At 45.5% G+C, this 16,858-nt stretch overlaps 5 protein-coding genes across 5 annotated transcripts; 2 read left to right on the top strand and 3 right to left on the bottom strand.

Moving 5' to 3' along the window:
• Window positions 1-991: 991 nt before the first annotated feature.
• LOC108025065 (acyl-CoA Delta-9 desaturase) lies at window positions 992-5,529 on the top strand. Its single transcript, XM_017095326.2, has 5 exons — window positions 992-1,322; window positions 3,601-3,883; window positions 3,946-4,282; window positions 4,593-4,939; window positions 5,012-5,529. The coding sequence occupies exons 2-5, from the start codon at window positions 3,601-3,603 to the stop codon at window positions 5,266-5,268; spliced, it is 1,224 nt and encodes a 407-aa protein (XP_016950815.1). The 5' UTR covers window positions 992-1,322; the 3' UTR covers window positions 5,269-5,529.
• A 1,677-nt stretch (window positions 5,530-7,206) lies between these two features.
• Window positions 7,207-8,707, bottom strand: LOC108023815 (uncharacterized). The gene is made up of 2 exons (XM_017093464.1): window positions 8,191-8,707; window positions 7,207-7,652 (listed from the first exon to the last, which is right to left on the bottom strand). The coding sequence occupies exons 1-2, from the start codon at window positions 8,705-8,707 to the stop codon at window positions 7,207-7,209; spliced, it is 963 nt and encodes a 320-aa protein (XP_016948953.1).
• Window positions 8,708-10,023: 1,316 nt separating this feature from the next.
• On the bottom strand, window positions 10,024-10,934 carry LOC108023712 (protein apnoia). Its single transcript, XM_017093346.2, has 2 exons — window positions 10,736-10,934; window positions 10,024-10,526 (listed from the first exon to the last, which is right to left on the bottom strand). The coding sequence occupies exons 1-2, from the start codon at window positions 10,848-10,850 to the stop codon at window positions 10,228-10,230; spliced, it is 414 nt and encodes a 137-aa protein (XP_016948835.1). The 5' UTR covers window positions 10,851-10,934; the 3' UTR covers window positions 10,024-10,227.
• A 2,064-nt stretch (window positions 10,935-12,998) lies between these two features.
• LOC108023013 (uncharacterized) lies at window positions 12,999-14,072 on the top strand. The gene is made up of 2 exons (XM_017092249.2): window positions 12,999-13,680; window positions 13,746-14,072. Exons 1-2 carry the CDS (start codon window positions 12,999-13,001, stop codon window positions 14,069-14,071), a joined length of 1,008 nt encoding a protein of 335 aa, XP_016947738.1. The 3' UTR covers window position 14,072.
• Window positions 14,073-14,457: 385 nt separating this feature from the next.
• LOC108023614 (wnt inhibitor of Dorsal protein) lies at window positions 14,458-15,632 on the bottom strand. Its single transcript, XM_017093224.3, has one exon. It carries the CDS (start codon window positions 15,478-15,480, stop codon window positions 14,551-14,553), a length of 930 nt encoding a protein of 309 aa, XP_016948713.1. The 5' UTR covers window positions 15,481-15,632; the 3' UTR covers window positions 14,458-14,550.
• Window positions 15,633-16,858: the final 1,226 nt, after the last annotated feature.

Genomic DNA, 16,858 nt, shown 5'->3' with positions numbered 1-16,858 from the left:
ACTAAACAAAATTAGACACAGCTTATTCCAGCTCTTGGCGGCGTTGGTGTGAAAACCCGGCAATTATCAGAAACCGCAACGAACGCGAAAACTGTCAACAAACGCACTTTTTCGGCCTCCTTTTCTCGGCCCACGATGCGGTAATTGCTGTTTGCCCAGCAAGCTCCACAAAAAACACCCAAAAGAATAGAGCAATTATTGGCCCATTTCATGGGTTGACTAACCAAATATTTGGGCGGACTAAATAACAATTATATGTCGGCCACGCGGCAGGAAAATGTCTGAAGATAAGCCGAAAAAGCAATTAGAATCTGTGACCAGCTCGTCAAACATCTGAATATGCATGCGGAGGCAAGGCCGAGGTGGCAAACTGGTTAACCGTTTGGCATCTGACATACATCGCGTTATATATGGCCCAGATCCGGAGTGAATTAAGAACGTTATATAATACCGCCGCGATTCGAAAACATGTTTCCCAAGCACTTCATTAGCAGGCGGTGCAAAGCCCCGAAAAAGATGAGAAAATGGAAAAGAAATCGCCGATGGACGTGCTGAAGCTCACTTGACCGATGGTCTTAACCGCTTGACCTGTGCGGAGCCAAAAAATAAAAAAAAGACAAACTTGTTCAAGTGTTTTTGTACGTGATTTAAAGATTTATTTTCGCGGGGACTTACCCCCGGTTATAATGAAATTTCGGTGGAAAGTGCAAGTGATCTGGATATTCTATGCAAACTGAAACGAAGTTCCCCAACAGCCACGCGCCGAATATTATGAGACGCACACAAGCAGAAGATATAGCATAGGCGACCCCGGCCCCGTATATCCGAGATCCGAGATCGGATCCGAAACGATCCGACGGATACGAAACGACCGCCCCAAGAACCGAAGCAGCGGCAGAAGCGTCGAAGTCGCGGAGAGACGGCTTTAAATTTCGGTGTTGGTTAACTTTTGAGGCACTGTATCCGTCCGCCTGCTCTCTCAACTCGATCAGCGTCTCGAAGTCTCAGCGTCTGACGATCGATCGCGGTACTGTGCGAATTCTTTGAACTAGGCGCTTAAAAAGCACTGCCAGTGGCTCCGATCCCTCATACGCCGTGCATTCATCGCGCCTCGTGGACGTGCCGTGTGTTGTGGCTGCAAAAAGTGGAAAACGAACTCAGATAACCAACGTACCACTTAAGGAGTCGTCCTTATCGAGGCGATTCGAAACGAACTCGAGTGCTAACAGTGATCTAGTGTGTTGTGAGCGAACCGAACTCAGCGGATTTTGAGTGCTCTACCTGGATTTCTACAGTTTTTCATTGCAACTCAATCCCCAAAGGTGAGTGTGTGTTTGGTGTTAGGGAAGTGGGAATAGGAATCGAAACCTTTTCCTATAAACACTAAGAACCCGTATGATCTAGCTTGGGCTTTGCCTTTGCGGAAGTCAGCGAGCAGGAAGCAAAAGTAGCATCTCGATTGACTATCGTAAAAGTTCGAGCCGAATTTCAACATTGATCGTCAACAGTCGGTCGACCATGTGATTCACCTATAGGAAATGGCAAACCATCGAGCAGCGAAATATAGTTATGAAAAGAATCTTATAGAGGGGCTGACGCAAGACCAAAAAGGGTGGCCCGCGACGCCTCACGTAGCCCTCATAATACTAAAATTATGCTATCCCTACATAGAGCGAGTGGAATTCTACGGAGTCGGATCTCTTTGCTCTTAGCCGCACACGCTAATTGCGAATGCGTCAGAGGGGGATAATGAGTATGGATGCCACGCATAATGCGACCATAAGCATATTAAGTCGGGGGAAGATCTGCTTAGACGGCTAGCCGGAGAGCCCTAGACCACTGAGCAGACCAAAGTCACGTTCCCAGTTTTTGTTCTGGGTGCCCAGTCCAGGCGGTCCCACGTACTTGGTATGCGCCAGCCGTCGCCCACTGCGTGCGCTGCTCGAATCGATCAATGGGGCTCCTCCCGAGGTATCAATCAGAGTCCCGCATTAGATTTGAGTCAGGTTCCATAACCATACGCTTTCGCGTTTATATTTATTGCCCCCGCTCTGACTGATTTGTGACGTGGTCGGACAGAGTTCGTCTCGCGAAGCCCAGAGCCAGGCCGAACCCAAGGTATTAAGCCATGCCAAAACCCCCCCAAAACTCGTTGGCAACGCCAACCTTGATGCGCAGACGGAGATCCCAAACCCGAACCCGAAACAAAAGCAGTTCTATGCATACATTTGCCGTGGTTACTTAACTATGCTAATATTCCGGTAAGGATGACGGAGCGCTGGACTCATCCGAGTGTCGGATGGGACCTGAAGAGGGCCCGTGGCGAAACTAGTTTAATTCAGCCAGCGCGTGGCACCTGCATGGCATTAACTAGTGCGCTGTATATCGTGTATTCAATTTCAAACCCCTATCGCCCTGACAGAGAATTACTAATGGTGGCTCTAATTTCCAGTGGCTTACATTTCGCCCCCAGTCGCAGGCCGCCCAGTTCGAAAGCATGAATTAAGCAGGCGAATAAAATTCAAAACACACGATTTGACATTGAACCGCAGCCAGTTAATGGCTTCGAATCTATGCGCAAAGCCCCTGGCCGTAAGAATACTTTGTTTTGAATCCATACGAGACATGCAACCGCGCTGAGGTCAACCGGTTGTCTAATTTATCTATTCTAGAGAGTTGAAGATCGGCCGTTTGGCCAACTTATTTCTGTTGCCAACTTCAGGTGGCGATGCCTCACCTGGGCACCCGCAAATATCAATTATCCGCAAGACAGGGGAACTCGAAGCGAATTGCACGGCTTCAAAGTGCATTGTGCTGCGGCGGTTAATCGACCCACCGGGCGTATGCGCAATGCGCCGCAGTGAACCCATGACCTCCGCTCATGAATTAATTCAGCTCTGCTATGCAGCAAAGCTATTCAAATTCGCAGTGGTCTGCCCAAATGCTGTTGCATTTCGGAAGACTTTCCAACATTTTCCGGAATTTCCATAAGCTGTTGAGGTTCTAAAAGTTATTTTTCTACAATCCCTCTGCCAATAACCTTTCATAACGAACTACATTTATTTTTGGATCACAGCTTTTAGGGTTCTTGAGCAACCTTTTCTGGTTTTAATAACTGCCAAACATTTAAGAGACTCGCCAGCGTTTGTAAAGAATGGATATGCAAATATTCCATTGGTCGTGTACAACATAAAAAAATTATTGATTGCTGTTCGGCGGGGGGATTTTGTAGCTTTGGCTTCGGATTTCGTTTTATTCGGAATTCTCTTTTTGCGCTTCCGGCTTGCTATCTTTGTATCAGCTTCGAGTATCATTGAAGCTGGCCAACTGGCGAAGGTCGCCGCTCGGCACTCACCTCAATTGTGGTCCATAATTAGTCGTGCAGCTGGGGTGATGCCTTCCATATGGCGATCCGTAGAGAAATAGCTGCCTGTCCTGCATTTAAATGAGGAAAAGCACTGTCGACAGAGGAGCACCCATCTCTGGCGGCTCCACATAATCGAGACGACAGGCCATAAATCAGGAAGAAAAGTCTTGAATACCAATGGGTTTACTAATGTACTCAATATACTTTTGTATCTTTTCCGGTTGCGTCTGCAGATGTCGCCCAACATAATAGGCAGTACCTTCATATTGGCCGAGACGGCCATTGCCGATGGCAATAACAACAAGAGGGCGGCCACGCCCGCCGCGTCCGCCGCCCCCGCGGCCACGCCCACCCAGAAGGTTGTGAAGAAGGCGGAGACGAAGACGCCCGAGAACAAGCCCTACGAAATGGAGATCGTGTGGCGCAACGTGGGTCTCTTCATCATCCTCCACTCGATGGCCCTGTACGGTCTGTACCTGGTCTTCGCCGAGAGTGCCTACTTGGAGCTCTTGCCAGGTGAGTTTGGGTATCACCGAGTCGCGTTTGCAGTTCATTAACTTCTGGTTATCCCTCTGCAGTTTATGTCACCATGTTCCTGGGCGGTCTGGGCATTACGGCCGGTGTGCATCGCCTGTGGTCGCACAAGGCCTACAAGGCCAAGCTGCCGCTGCGCATCTTCCTCATGCTGTGCCAGTCGCTGGCCTTCCAGAACAGCATCTGGGAGTGGACCCGCGACCACCGTGTGCACCACAAGTTCACCGACACACACGCCGATCCCCACAACTCGCGCCGCGGCTTCTTCTTCGCCCACATGGGCTGGCTGATGTGCAAGAAGCACCCCGATGTGACCAGCAAGGGCAAGCAGATCTCCATGGAGGACATTGAGCAGGATCCCGTCGTCATGTTCCAGAAGAAGTGAGTGCTAGGCCTACAAAACAATATAAAGAAAAGCACTCCTGAAGAAGTAATAAGATTACCAATATCAAATACGTTTAGTGCTTGAAAGTAGGCAATGGTTTCTTTCATCTCTTTTGAAATATTTCATAGCCTACATTTTGGGGCATTTAATAGAGGATTTAAATCCCCGAAAGTTTTAAAACATGCATAAATATTTTTAACAAGAAAAAACATATTTCCGAACGAAATCTACTCCTAAAGTAACTAATTTTGAATAACACCCACTATGATTATTCTAACGCATTATATCTTTCATATTTGTACCCAGACTCTACTTTGTGGTGATGCCCATCTGCTGCTTCGCCCTGCCCATGATCTTCCCCTACTACGTGATGGGCAGCTCGCTGCGCGTCTGCTTCTTCACCTGCTCCATGCTGCGCTTCTGCCTGTCGCTCCACTTCACCTGGCTGGTGAACAGCGCGGCCCACTTCTACGGCATGAAGCCCTACGATGTGAACGTGAGTGCCATGAACAACAAGCTGGTGTCCACCCTGACCATCGGCGAGGGATGGCACAACTACCACCACGTCTTCCCCTGGGACTACAAGGCAGCTGAGCTGGGCACCTACAGCTTCAACTGGACGACGGCCTTTATCGATGTGATGGCTAAGATTGGTGAGTTCTATTGAAATCTAAATATCAGCTACAAGATAACTAACTTGTACATATTTCGATTCCCTCGTAAAGGACAAGCCTACGACTTGAAGTTCGTGTCCCAGGAGATGGTCTACAAGCGAGTCCTGCGCACTGGCGATGGCTCCCACATTGCCGCCCTGCTGGATGCCAACAACAACAGCGCCATCCCAACCAGCGAACTGGTGGCCCATCTGGACCACGAGAAGGAGGAGCACGCCATCTGGGGATGGGACGACAAGGACATCAGCGAGGAGGACCGCAAGGGCGCCAATGTGGTGAACAAGGAGTCCGAGTGCAAGCTGGATTAGAGGACTGGGGGAGGACTTGGGGAGCTCACCCAAACGAACACGCTTCTTGCTGCCTCATCGGGTCTGCAGTATTTAATTATATTAATTGCCTATTTCTCCATACTGCCTAAGCATTCAAGTGGTGGCTGTTGAACAAACTGGAAAGGACAAAAGCGTCAAAATCAAGGGGGATTCCGACCGTGAGGCCCGATCCGATGGCAGCAAGAACATCTTATATATCAATGGCTTCAATTCCAAATACAAAAAAACAAATGAAAACTATTCGAGATTAGTCAAAGCAACTCGTTCGCAGCAACAGAGTGTTAACAAAAATCTGCACCTTATTAATTCTCTACGAAATCCCTTTCTCGCACTTGTCGTTCGGGGATAATGAACACATCTGCCACCCTCTCCCTATCTTTATATCTATCTCTATTTTTATATATAAATAACTGTATATTTACGCAAGAGGTTCTAGAATTAAGCGTACCTGCTAAGATCTATTTTAAGCATCGACTTTTATGTGTGTGTACATTGTGTTAGTTATGTAGGTCTAAAATTGTACATTTCAAAACCAACTATTGTTGAAAATTAAAAAAAATTATATAAAACTTAAAAAAATGCGCCGCTTTTTTAACTTTACGATTCCTTTTTTGTTTTTCTCAAAAATACTGATTATTTTTTGAATAATTTTTGCAAAAACAATTTTTCGAAAAATGGTCAAAAATAAAATTAGGTTTGAATGCCAGTTAATTGTAAATTTTATCACGAGTTCAACAAGGTGTGACATTTTTGGACCAATACTTTTTTTGTTTCGTCAAAAATACTTATTATTTTTGGGTGAAAAGTTAAGACCTTAGCTTTTTGCGAATAACCGATATTTTTCTTTCGCTTTTTTTGTATAACTTTGTCAAAAATGGCCCGAAACCTAAAAGATGCACTGTTTTGGACAGCTAACATGCTAGATTTTTGATTGGAGTCGTTTTTTATCTGATTCTAAAATCTAAAAATTTTGGTAAATTTTCACTTTTTTTATAAGGGGTAGCATCGTCTTTTTTTTGCGAAAAATGGTCAAAAATAAAATTTTCTAGGTGTGAATGCCAAATGATTGGAAATTTTATCACGATTTCAACAAGGTATGGCATTCCATCTTTGGACCAATACTTTTTTTGTTTCGCCAAAAATTCGGATTATTTTTGGGTGAAAAGTTAAAACCTTAGCTTTTTGCGAAAAACCGATATTTTTCTTTCGCTTTTTTTTGTATAACTTTGTCAAAAATGGCCCCAAACCTAAAAGAAACACTGTTTTGGACAGCTAACAAGCTAGATATTCGATTGCAGTCATTTTTTGCCTGATTCAAAAAACTTAAAATTTTGCTAAATTTTCACTTTTTTTGCAAGGGGTCTTCTTTTTCGAAAATTGGTCAAAAATAAAATTTTCTAGGTGTGAATGCCAAATGATTGGAAATTTTATTCCGAGTTCAACAAGGTATGGCATTCCATTTTTGGACCATTACCTTTTTTGTTTCGCCAAAAATTCTGATTGTGTTAACATTAACACCTTAGTTTTTTCGCAAAAGCCAATAATTTTCTTTCATAAAATTAAAACGGGTATGGTTTTGTACTGCTAATACGCTTGATAATTGCTCGCATTCATTATCTGGCTAATTCTTTTACGAAAGTTTTATAAAATATACCCAGAGGTTAAGTTTTCTAAGCAAGAAGAGTTTCTTGAATATAGTGTCAAAGGATATTGGATATACGGTTAAATTACCTATTAAAAATTTCAGTTAATTCAATTGTCGTAACTTACCAAAGCCCGTTGTTAAATCATATTTACTATGTTTTTTTTAGCATGGAAGCTTAAGAAAATTTGTATAGACTTCGGAAAAATAAAACCATAACACAGGAAACAGCATTTATTGGAAAAGAGGACAGAGGGTGGACTTTAGCGATAGAGCTAACTGTAGCTGATGTGCTGCTCCTCGTGGGTGTTGAATTGGGTGCGGGCGGCGTACAGTAAAGCCGCCATAAAGGCGCCGTTGTTCATCACCAGCGACAGGATGGTGGCCATTTTAAGGGCCGGCAGGATGAAGGGGAGCAAGCTGCCCAGCAAGACAACCGGGAAGATCAGCATGGGCACCGCCACCTGCATCATGGTGACCTTGTTCGAGTTCTTCTTCTTTCGCTTACCCAACAGTCCTCCTCCTCCGCTCTCACCACCTGCCACGCCCCCTCCGCCTCCCAAGACGCCCTGCTGCTTGGAGTCCCCTTCCGCTTCCGGTTCGTAGTTCTCCACACTTCCGCTATTGGCTCCTCCCCCGCTAATGGACGGGAGATTCATCAGGTTCAGCTCCATTTCCTCGGTCTCACGTCTTCGGGAACGACCCATCCGGGATTTGGGAGCTTTAAAGCAAGGAATAGAAAAACACTTTGAAAAACTTCATACCAAATATTCAAAATTTTAAAAAATTCTTAAATATACCAGTAAATTAGTGTTAAAATGTTGTGCTTTGTTTGAAAAAATTTAGTTGTGCTGTCAATTTCCGGTTCTCAAAACATATTCCTTATCTGTTCAATTGAAATTCCCTGCATAAAATTCTCCATCACTTATTTCGGGCATGCGCGGAATATTTCGGGATGATTAAAGCCAAGCTTGATATCGAACTGACCAAACTTGTTATATGAAAAGCCACATTAATATAGTATTATAGTATAGATAAATGTGTGAAAGTAAATTAATGGCTGTTCTTAGACGACAAGTGAATACATTTTAATGAGCATCAATATATCTATCTATATAAAAGAATCTATATATAAGAATATTGAACTTGATCTTTCAAGTGCAAAACTATAAAAGCTTGAAATAAGTCTATGATTATATGTTATGGCTGCTAGTTTTATTCACACTTAAATCAAAAATAATATAACAATAAATACTTACTCTTCTTGAGCGAAAACTTAAGTTTGTTGTCCTTGCTGGGCACGATCTTGACCAGCATTCCGGAGAGGAAGTGCAGCTTGAGGTCGCGGTGCTTAAAGAAGCGCTGGAAGTTGACCACCAGCCGCTGGTTGAGCTCCTTCTCGGACATCTTCTGGTACTTCTTGCCCACCAGACTGCCCATCTGGGTCTCCTCCCCGAAGAACTGGTCCACAAAGTCGCGGGTGAGATTGCCGCTGTTGGGCATCTGTCGGCGCTCATCCATCTTCTGCAGCACGTACAATTTCGTGCAGTGTAGCATGGTGAACTCCCGCAGACATTCGTATATTCGCATCGGAATCGACGCCCTAAAGTATGACACACTATTCGCCGACTGACTGCGACCTGTGGTGCCCTGGTTCAGGTCTTCGCTAGGAGTCACTGCCTCTTGGCCAAGTAGTGGGGTGCAGTTCAGGAGGAGGCACAGGCCAAGTCCGAGCAGGACGTGCCAGGATAGGGATCTAGCGGGGTTGACACGCATTTTCTGTTTGTATTTTGGATCGTTTTTTGCCCAAACAACACAACTGCACCGCAGCAGTGACAGTGGAAAACTGAATGCACATCTTGGCCACGAGCAGCTGCCATCCTAGCCCGACTGTCTCGTCGGTTCTTGGCCACTACTTTCCTCCGGCCGGGCCAACTGGTTTACGATCGCCTCGCCAACGCTTGGCTGCCTCTTTGATTTAGTTTAGCGGGTCAGGCGGCAGTTGCTCTCACTTGCCACTTGCTACTTGCCCCACTGGCCTGACTTACGGCCGATGCATTGATTGTTTACAACCGAAATTCTGGAGCCAGTTGTGATGCCACTAATCTCTGCCAGAATCAGTTCTTTACGGGGTGAGAATCTGGCGCACCTGGCTCTTATTTCAGTCGCATTAACTGTGTCACCAGTGCGTCTGCAAGTAAAAGTAACTCAACGGGGTCTCAGGATTTGATCTGTATCAAATCACAGAAGAAAAGCAAAAGAACCCGAAGAATAAATAGTTCAAAATGTAAAAGAAAAATATTCAATGTGTATATAAACATTTAAAAATAATAAAATGTTACAAATAATTTTCTGATAAAAATTATGAATATTTATTATTTACAGATATTTTATCCTTTTCTCATGTTCGATAATTTTGAGAAGTGCTATCCTATTGACCCGAGTTCCCTTGTTATAATTTTTTGATTATTTAGTTTTCAATTTGTTTAATTACTCATATCAACATACACATTAATCTTCGAGTGTATGCGTTACTTTGTTGACAGTGTGCAAAATTGTAAAAATTGCCGCAAAGTGGAACAATTAAAGCCGGATTCGAGATGATTGAGTGGCTAGATCGCTAGAAAATCGATACGCCTCGAATTAAGTGACGTTTTATCAAGTGAGAGTTAATTAATTAGTCTCCAGCCATAATGAGGTATGGGTATACTAAAGGAGAAATCCGGGCAATAGCCAATTACCGGTGTTGGTGCTCCGACTAAGTGTGACCTATTTCGATTATTTTGGAGCCGGGAGTATCAAAGTCAACTTTCTATACGTGTGGCGCTGCGGAAGAGCAGTTGAAAGAACCGTAAATCACGGACGCCCTCCGCCGCATTCATAATGAGGTAGAAATTTCACTTTCCATCGAGATACGCAATCGAATAAAATCCATGGGCGCTGTCAGCAGGAAATTTCGATTGATTTGTTATTTGAACAAAATAAAAATCAATCATAAAATATCAAGAAACTTTTTAGTAATATACGCATTTTTTATTTTCAGCAGAAATCATTTCTAATACAATTTTGAGACTTTAATTATAAAACGTCACTCAGCAGACTAATCTCCATTATTAGTCGCAAACGAAAATTCTCTGCTGAATGCCCTTGCCATCCTTTCCTTGTAATCAATAAATAAGTTAAATAAATAATTTAAACTAGACTTAAATTATTATTTGGTTGCATGCTCGCTGAGGCTGAGGTAAGCGGGAATCCTCGTCTTGCATTAAATCCAGGTCAAAGGTAATCTACGTCATCTACCACTCCTTCTCCAGCCAGACGGGCTGCTGGGTGTGCGAGTGGGAGTAGACCACGGGCACGGGTGCCTGGACGGGAACGGGGGCGGCGGCATAGGCGGCGGCTGCCTGTACGGGAAGGGCTCGGGACAGCATCTGGCCGATGGCCAGCACCAGCAGGATGACTCCCACGCCCAGTCCCTTGATGGAGACCACGGTCAAGGCCGCCAGCAGGGTGGTGATCACGCCCACGACGAAGGCGCCGGGCACCAGGGCGAAGCTGATGCGCCGCAGGAAATGATGGCCAAAAGTACGGCTTTCTGGAGGAAACATGAACCAATAAATGTTAATCAAAAATTTTTAGATTAGGTAGAATCCATCTTAAAGGTCGTTTTCATATCGGAAATGGGACTTGTTAAGGATATATAAGAAAAGCATGCACTTTTAGGTCTTTTCAAGAGTACAATTTTCATTTCACTGAACAAATTATTTCCGGTTCTATCTATTTTCTCTGAATTCTTTCACTGACCCGCCACATCTGAATCCGCGTCCGAGCTGTTGGCCGCCTGCTGCTGACCAAGCACCAAATCACAGGCCAAAAACAGGCAAACGAGGGCAAACACTATCTTCTGGTGGGCGGCCATTTCTATTTAATTCGACGATCGTTGACTCCTTGAGGTTGAGTATCTGCTAATCCGTTTGACTCTGCTGCACTGCTCGACACCGGCACTGGCTGACAATTGAATGGAGGGCTCACATTGACATTGGCTTTTATCGACGAGGGTCTTGGGCTTGGGCCGGCTCACTGGGCGGCTACTTGAAATTCGGCGGCCGGACATCGCGCAGCCGCAGCGTAGCACGAACGTGCGCCAAAACAAGCAAATCGTGCCGCTGCCATACGGTACGACTCATACCGCTAGCAGTCTGCCCCCGACTCATAGAAGTCAGTACACTGAGAAAATAATATAATAGCTACCTTATTTATTTAAGAAAGTTATCATGTAGATTGGTTTACACAATAGTCAACCGTATATATATGTAAAAAGCGCATTTTCCATCCAGTTTTAAAGATGAGTAATAACTAATTAATTGACTAATGTGTTTTAAATTATTTTTAAAAATTTGTACATTGTTTTTCCTTTTAATTCTACTTCTTATAAATATTTATATTAAATAAATAAGATATATTGAATATAAATAATTTTATTTGCAGTGCACTCCTTTGAATATGCATGCAGTTTGTCATTATTTTCACTGCCTATGAAGGGGCCCTTTTTCGGGCCCAACGCATTTGGGGGTGTGCTGCATAGGAACTTGGACATGGAACTCGGATTCAAAACTTGGACATGGGCATTCTTTCACGACGCGTGTCTATATTGAGGGCAGCACCCAAGTCTTGGCGATCGATTCGCTTTCATTTTTCGTCGCTGGCCGATAATGATTTATCAGCTAATTAACAATGAGGTACTGCATTTAAATGTTTAATCTATGGCTGTGCTAAAAAGCGGCAACTATGTTTTATGCGATGGAAGAGTAACGAATTTTCATTGATGAATGTTGGCAGACCACGTCTTCGGCATTGCAATTCACTTTCATTAACGGAAATAAATAGAAATGCAAAGCAAGCCTATGCCATTTACATATTAGTCTCGGGAGTTTGGGTGCCTATATATTCATATATTCCAAAAGCTATACATTTTGTTTCTTGTTCTTTTCTACAGCTGTAACATAACATATTATAACTACAGTATTTAAATTAAATAAAATATATAATGGTATAAGTAGATAATATGAAGCTAACCCACATTTATGACCCAGAAATGTTGTGACAATAATCCTTACACTTTTTGCTTGTCATATGTAGACTATTAATTTGATTGGATTAGCCGAATTCTTTATTAATAAAAGATAAGATAAGCGGGTGTGTGCTACTTGTTATCGAAGTGTGATATGGTGGACATAAAACACGGCTATTGGGACCATAAAGCCACGGCTACTGCAATCGATCCGCATAGAGATTTCCCTACGGCGAAGTGGAGTATTTGATTGCTAATTGTGTGAAAGTAAATTAGGAGACCAAATACGTAAAGCGGATTTTTCGCAACCGCCAATGCACGGATAGAATTTACTTTCTACTCTGGATTTTGATTTTGAGAGCGATCTGCCCGCCGCCTGCGCCAGTTTTGTCAACAACTTTCCCATGCGATGGCCGTCAAGCGTTAATTGGAGGCGTCTGGGGCTGTGGAGTAAAGAATGGAGTACGGAGCACACAGTATAGAGTCGGGAACCGTTAGCAGGCTACTTAGACAGCCGGCTTTATTTATGGCCAATGCAGCGGTGCCCCGGGGTCCCGGGGGCAATTAGAGCTAAAAGAAATCAATGAGCGAGATCACTGAGAAATTGCAGGCCTACTCCAGATACTTGTATTTTTTTCGCCTCTAACACAGACATCGGCTCGGCCGAGTGGCAATTTAATTGAAGAGGATCCAGCACAAGAATCGTGTTCTAGCGGCAAGCCGCAACCTGCAACATTGCAACTTGCTGCGGCAACTTCTCGACTCTTTCAGCTGTCTCTGTGCTCAATTCCGATGCCAATTCCATTCCAGTCTCAGAATGCAGCTAGCTTTGGCTTTGCCACAGCAGCCGAGTGGCTGCTTTTCTTCAGCTTTCTTCGGAGTTGATAAAACGCTTGGCCGCCGCCGATCGTGCCACATTTTGCGGCTGGCCATTGCAGCGGTTGCACGCAGCTTCATTTACCTGGGACTCACTGTCAACTTGGACATGCAACAGAGATGAGCGGCCACTTGGTGAGATTCCTTCTGCTGAGCGCGCTCTGCAGCTCGGTGGCCTTTGGCCAGGATAGTGATGCTGGTGGCAACCAGGAGACATCCACCGCCAGCCAGGAGGCAGCCCGCGGCTTGGCCAGCAGCTATGAGCCGGAGGACAAGCAGGCGCTGCGCAAGAACTCGCACATCTTCATGGGCATCTACAAGAACTACAAGAGCACCTATCTGGGCAACAAGACGACCAGTGAGTACAAAAAGAGGCTGCGGGATCGCGTGAGTGCTCCCCAAATGGCGGAGAATGGGACCCCCGATTCAGTGGATCCCGATCAGCTGGACCCAAAGGATTCACTGGCCCAGGAGATCCGTCAGGATGCCCAGGCGCAGGCTTTGATGGAGGCCCAAACGGAGTCCCCGAATTACGACGATAGTGAATCCTTAGCTGGCAAAAAGCGGCGCAAACGCAAGCGCAAGGATCGCAACAAGCGGCGGGAGGAGGTGGAAACCGAAACGGATCAGCCTGACAGTGATCCCAACCTGGAGAACGAGACCATTCAGCGGTACCATGTGGGTCCCGGTCTCAATGTCAGTCTGGACATGAGCAACGACATTGTGCACGTGAAGCTGGATGGCGAGAATCTCAAGGAGATCATGCGAGCTCGCTGGTTAACTCTAGATAATAGTGAAGAAGGTGGGTTTCTCTTATACAAAATAATATAAATTTATACTAAATTACATTTTATATAATATATCCAGGTCGCGGCAAGAAGTACGACATGATTACCAAAGTCTTACCCCTCTTCATCCTCCCCTTCCTCATCCAATCGGCCATTGTTCCATTTCTGGTCACCAAGCTGAAGCTGCTGCTGGTCAAGTCCATTCTGGTGGGCAAGCTGGCCATCTTCCTGCTTATCATCTCGGCCATCAAGAACGGCAACAAGATGGTCCAGAGCTACGAGGTGCCCTCCTACTGGGCCGGCGAACCCAGTCGGAGGTCGGAGCTGGCCGCCGCTGCCTCCTCGGCGGCTGCCGCCTACAATGGCTATCGGGTCGAGGGCAAACCGACCACCTGGATCAGCTAGAGCGGGGGAACACAGTCTCACATTGCTATAAGTTTCGGTTCTAGGCTTTTAGTGCTTCGAAATAAACATACACAAAACCGGTTGATCAACTGGCTTTTCTTTTGTGTGGAAATTGGAATGGTTAGGTATCAGTGGGTTCTAGAACCCACAGCTGATACTCTAAACAAAGTACAAAACTTGCTGATAGTAGTTTGTGAATGAAAGTCCGCCCATCTGTATCACTTCTAAGTCCGAACACCTGCAGAAAGTGATTCCGATTACGACTCCGGTGATATAATGATTCATAAACAAGCAAAATCCCCATAAACTTGATGAAAAGTGATTACAAAGTGTTATGTAGGGTATATATTAAATTAAATATTTATTCATATGATTTGTTGTGGCAATAAATTAGCGATGGGTTGAAATAAATTAACTTAAACTAAGGTATTCTTTCTTCATGAGGCTTGACCAGCGCCCCAGTTCCGTGGATCATCCATTCAGTAGCAGGAGAACTGCTTCTCCAGATGGACGCACACATCGCACTGGAGTCGGAAGCCCCAGACCAGTTTGCAGTTGCACCGTCGCTCGGATCGCACGTGCTGGGATCGAACGCGGTATCCGCAGACGCGGCACAGCTGCTGGCAGGAGAGGCGCTCCTCCAGAGAACCGCTGCCGTCCTTGGAGCACTGGCGACCACGAGTTCCCTTCCACAAGCCGCGGGCATCGTGCTCACAGTAGTTGGGCGAGTCCTGCATGAAGACCAGCGAGTCCAAGGGAATATTCTCCCACATGATCTTCAGGTTGCTACTGGCGCTGTCCAGTTGGATGGCATCGTCGTACATTTGCAGGATATCCTGGGCAATGGCTTCGAAGGGCTTGAGGACAGCCACACACTCCTCCTCCTGGCAGTTGCCCTGCACAGGTCCGGGCTGCTTGCACCGGCACTCCTGCTCCAGAGATCTTTCCAGAAGAGCTCCCACCACCCGTCGATTATGACCAATGGCTCCTGATCCCGCTCCGAAATGCTTCTCGTACTGCTCCAGTGCCTTGGCGGGTTCATGGGCGCAGGGAACGTTCAGGGCATTATCCGTGCATCCACATCCTGCGATCACGCCATTCGCACAATCCTTCGTCAGTGTGTGAACGATGGCTGCCATGGAGATGGCCGCCACATAGACATCCTCCCTATTCGGGGATTTCTCTTCTGGCTTGGCGTTCCTTTGGATAAAATCCTGGCTGGGGCAGTTCCATCGCTGCCACTGGAAGCTTTGCTGGCAGCTTCCAAGAGCCTGTTTCAGTCCCTTTCCGGTTATATCCTCCCAGGAGAGCGGGGCTTGAAACTGCGAGTACTGGTAGTAGTTCATGGGCTCCAAAACTCCAGCCAAGGTGGAGGCAACTCCGAGTAGTAATGTGATGGCAAAGAGCATGGTGTCTGACCTTCTAGTAATTACAATCTCCGATGCTTCCTCTGCTATGTCGTTGGCTCGACTGAATGATGAGAAGGTTGGTCAGCAGACTTATATAGCCTGGCCATCCTGATCTGGGCGCCCTCCTGGGGCCGGCCCGTGGGAAATTCGGGCCTGGTCAAAAAACCGGAAATTTGTCGTTTTCCACTTGGAAATTTTGCATGGGCAGGGGGTAGGAACTCCCGTCGACGGATAAATACAAAAACCCACTGGCAGCCCGCAACGCAATTGCGGAGCAGCAGCCCAGTTCCTGCGACTACCTGGAGGAGGATCCTCCTCGCTGCGGGCAACTTTCCCACGCTTAGGCAGGTAGATCCTGAAAATCGGCGCCCTACGTGCTCATGAATGAAACCCAGCCGATTCCATTCAATACGTTCGGATTTCCCCGTTCTCCCACTGCACAACATCAATGCCCGGTTTTGGGTTTGTTTGGGTTTTGGACTGGCCAAGCCAATTATATAACAAAACATATGACAAACAGTAAATGTAATCTGGAAAATTAATGTCGCCTTGCGGTGAGCCGGCGGAAAGAGCTGTCTTTGTTTCCATATTTAGCTAAAGTTAATACCCAGGATTTGGACAAATGATGTTAGGGACGAAGGTCCAGATATTGATAAGGGGATTTTTTTAAGCTGGAAAATCAAATATCTGATAATCAATTATATCCTTGAAAACAACCGTCGTCTTTGCACTTTATTATTGAAATAATCGATAAGAAAAAGACATTCAATACAAACAGATAGGCTACCTGATAATGGTGTTTAACTAGTTATATAATCTCTGATAGATATTTAATAATGAAAATAAAAGGTAAACAGCAGCACTTCAGAGATAATGCGATTAGTAAAAGTGAAGCGTGCATTATTAAATCAACCAAGAAACAAAGCAAAACATTTATTGTCACCGACTGAAACCATCCTATAAATCAATACCCTTAATGAGCAAATATTTTTTATGGGGAACTTCCCTCTTCCAGCTCGCAGCTCGTAAAGCCAAAGTCATTGTAAGTACTCCCGGGTCCAGGCGTTGCGAAAACGTGTGCGGAAATTTCGATGTTTGGGTTTTAACACAATGAAAATACCGATTCTCTAATTAGGTCGAAAGTCTCGTCTGCTGAGGACCGGAAAAGGGTTTTTTAGGACCTAAGCGCCGGGTAAAACAGAAAACAGAGCGGGACGGGGCGATCGGAACGGAGCGCAGGTAGTGCAAAAAATTGCTCAATTGGGCTCCGTAAGCCTGAGTATCGGAGGGTCACGATCACACACATATGGGCCTTGACACTGGAAGTTCCTCGGGGCTCAGCAGCTTGGAATTCCGACTGGCCGAGGAAAAACGCGCC

This window comes from Drosophila biarmipes, chromosome 3R (genome assembly GCF_025231255.1).
Source record: "Drosophila biarmipes strain raj3 chromosome 3R, RU_DBia_V1.1, whole genome shotgun sequence".
Taxonomy (NCBI): Eukaryota; Metazoa; Arthropoda; class Insecta; order Diptera; family Drosophilidae; genus Drosophila; species Drosophila biarmipes.
This window is presented reverse-complemented; position numbering and strand designations above follow the sequence as displayed.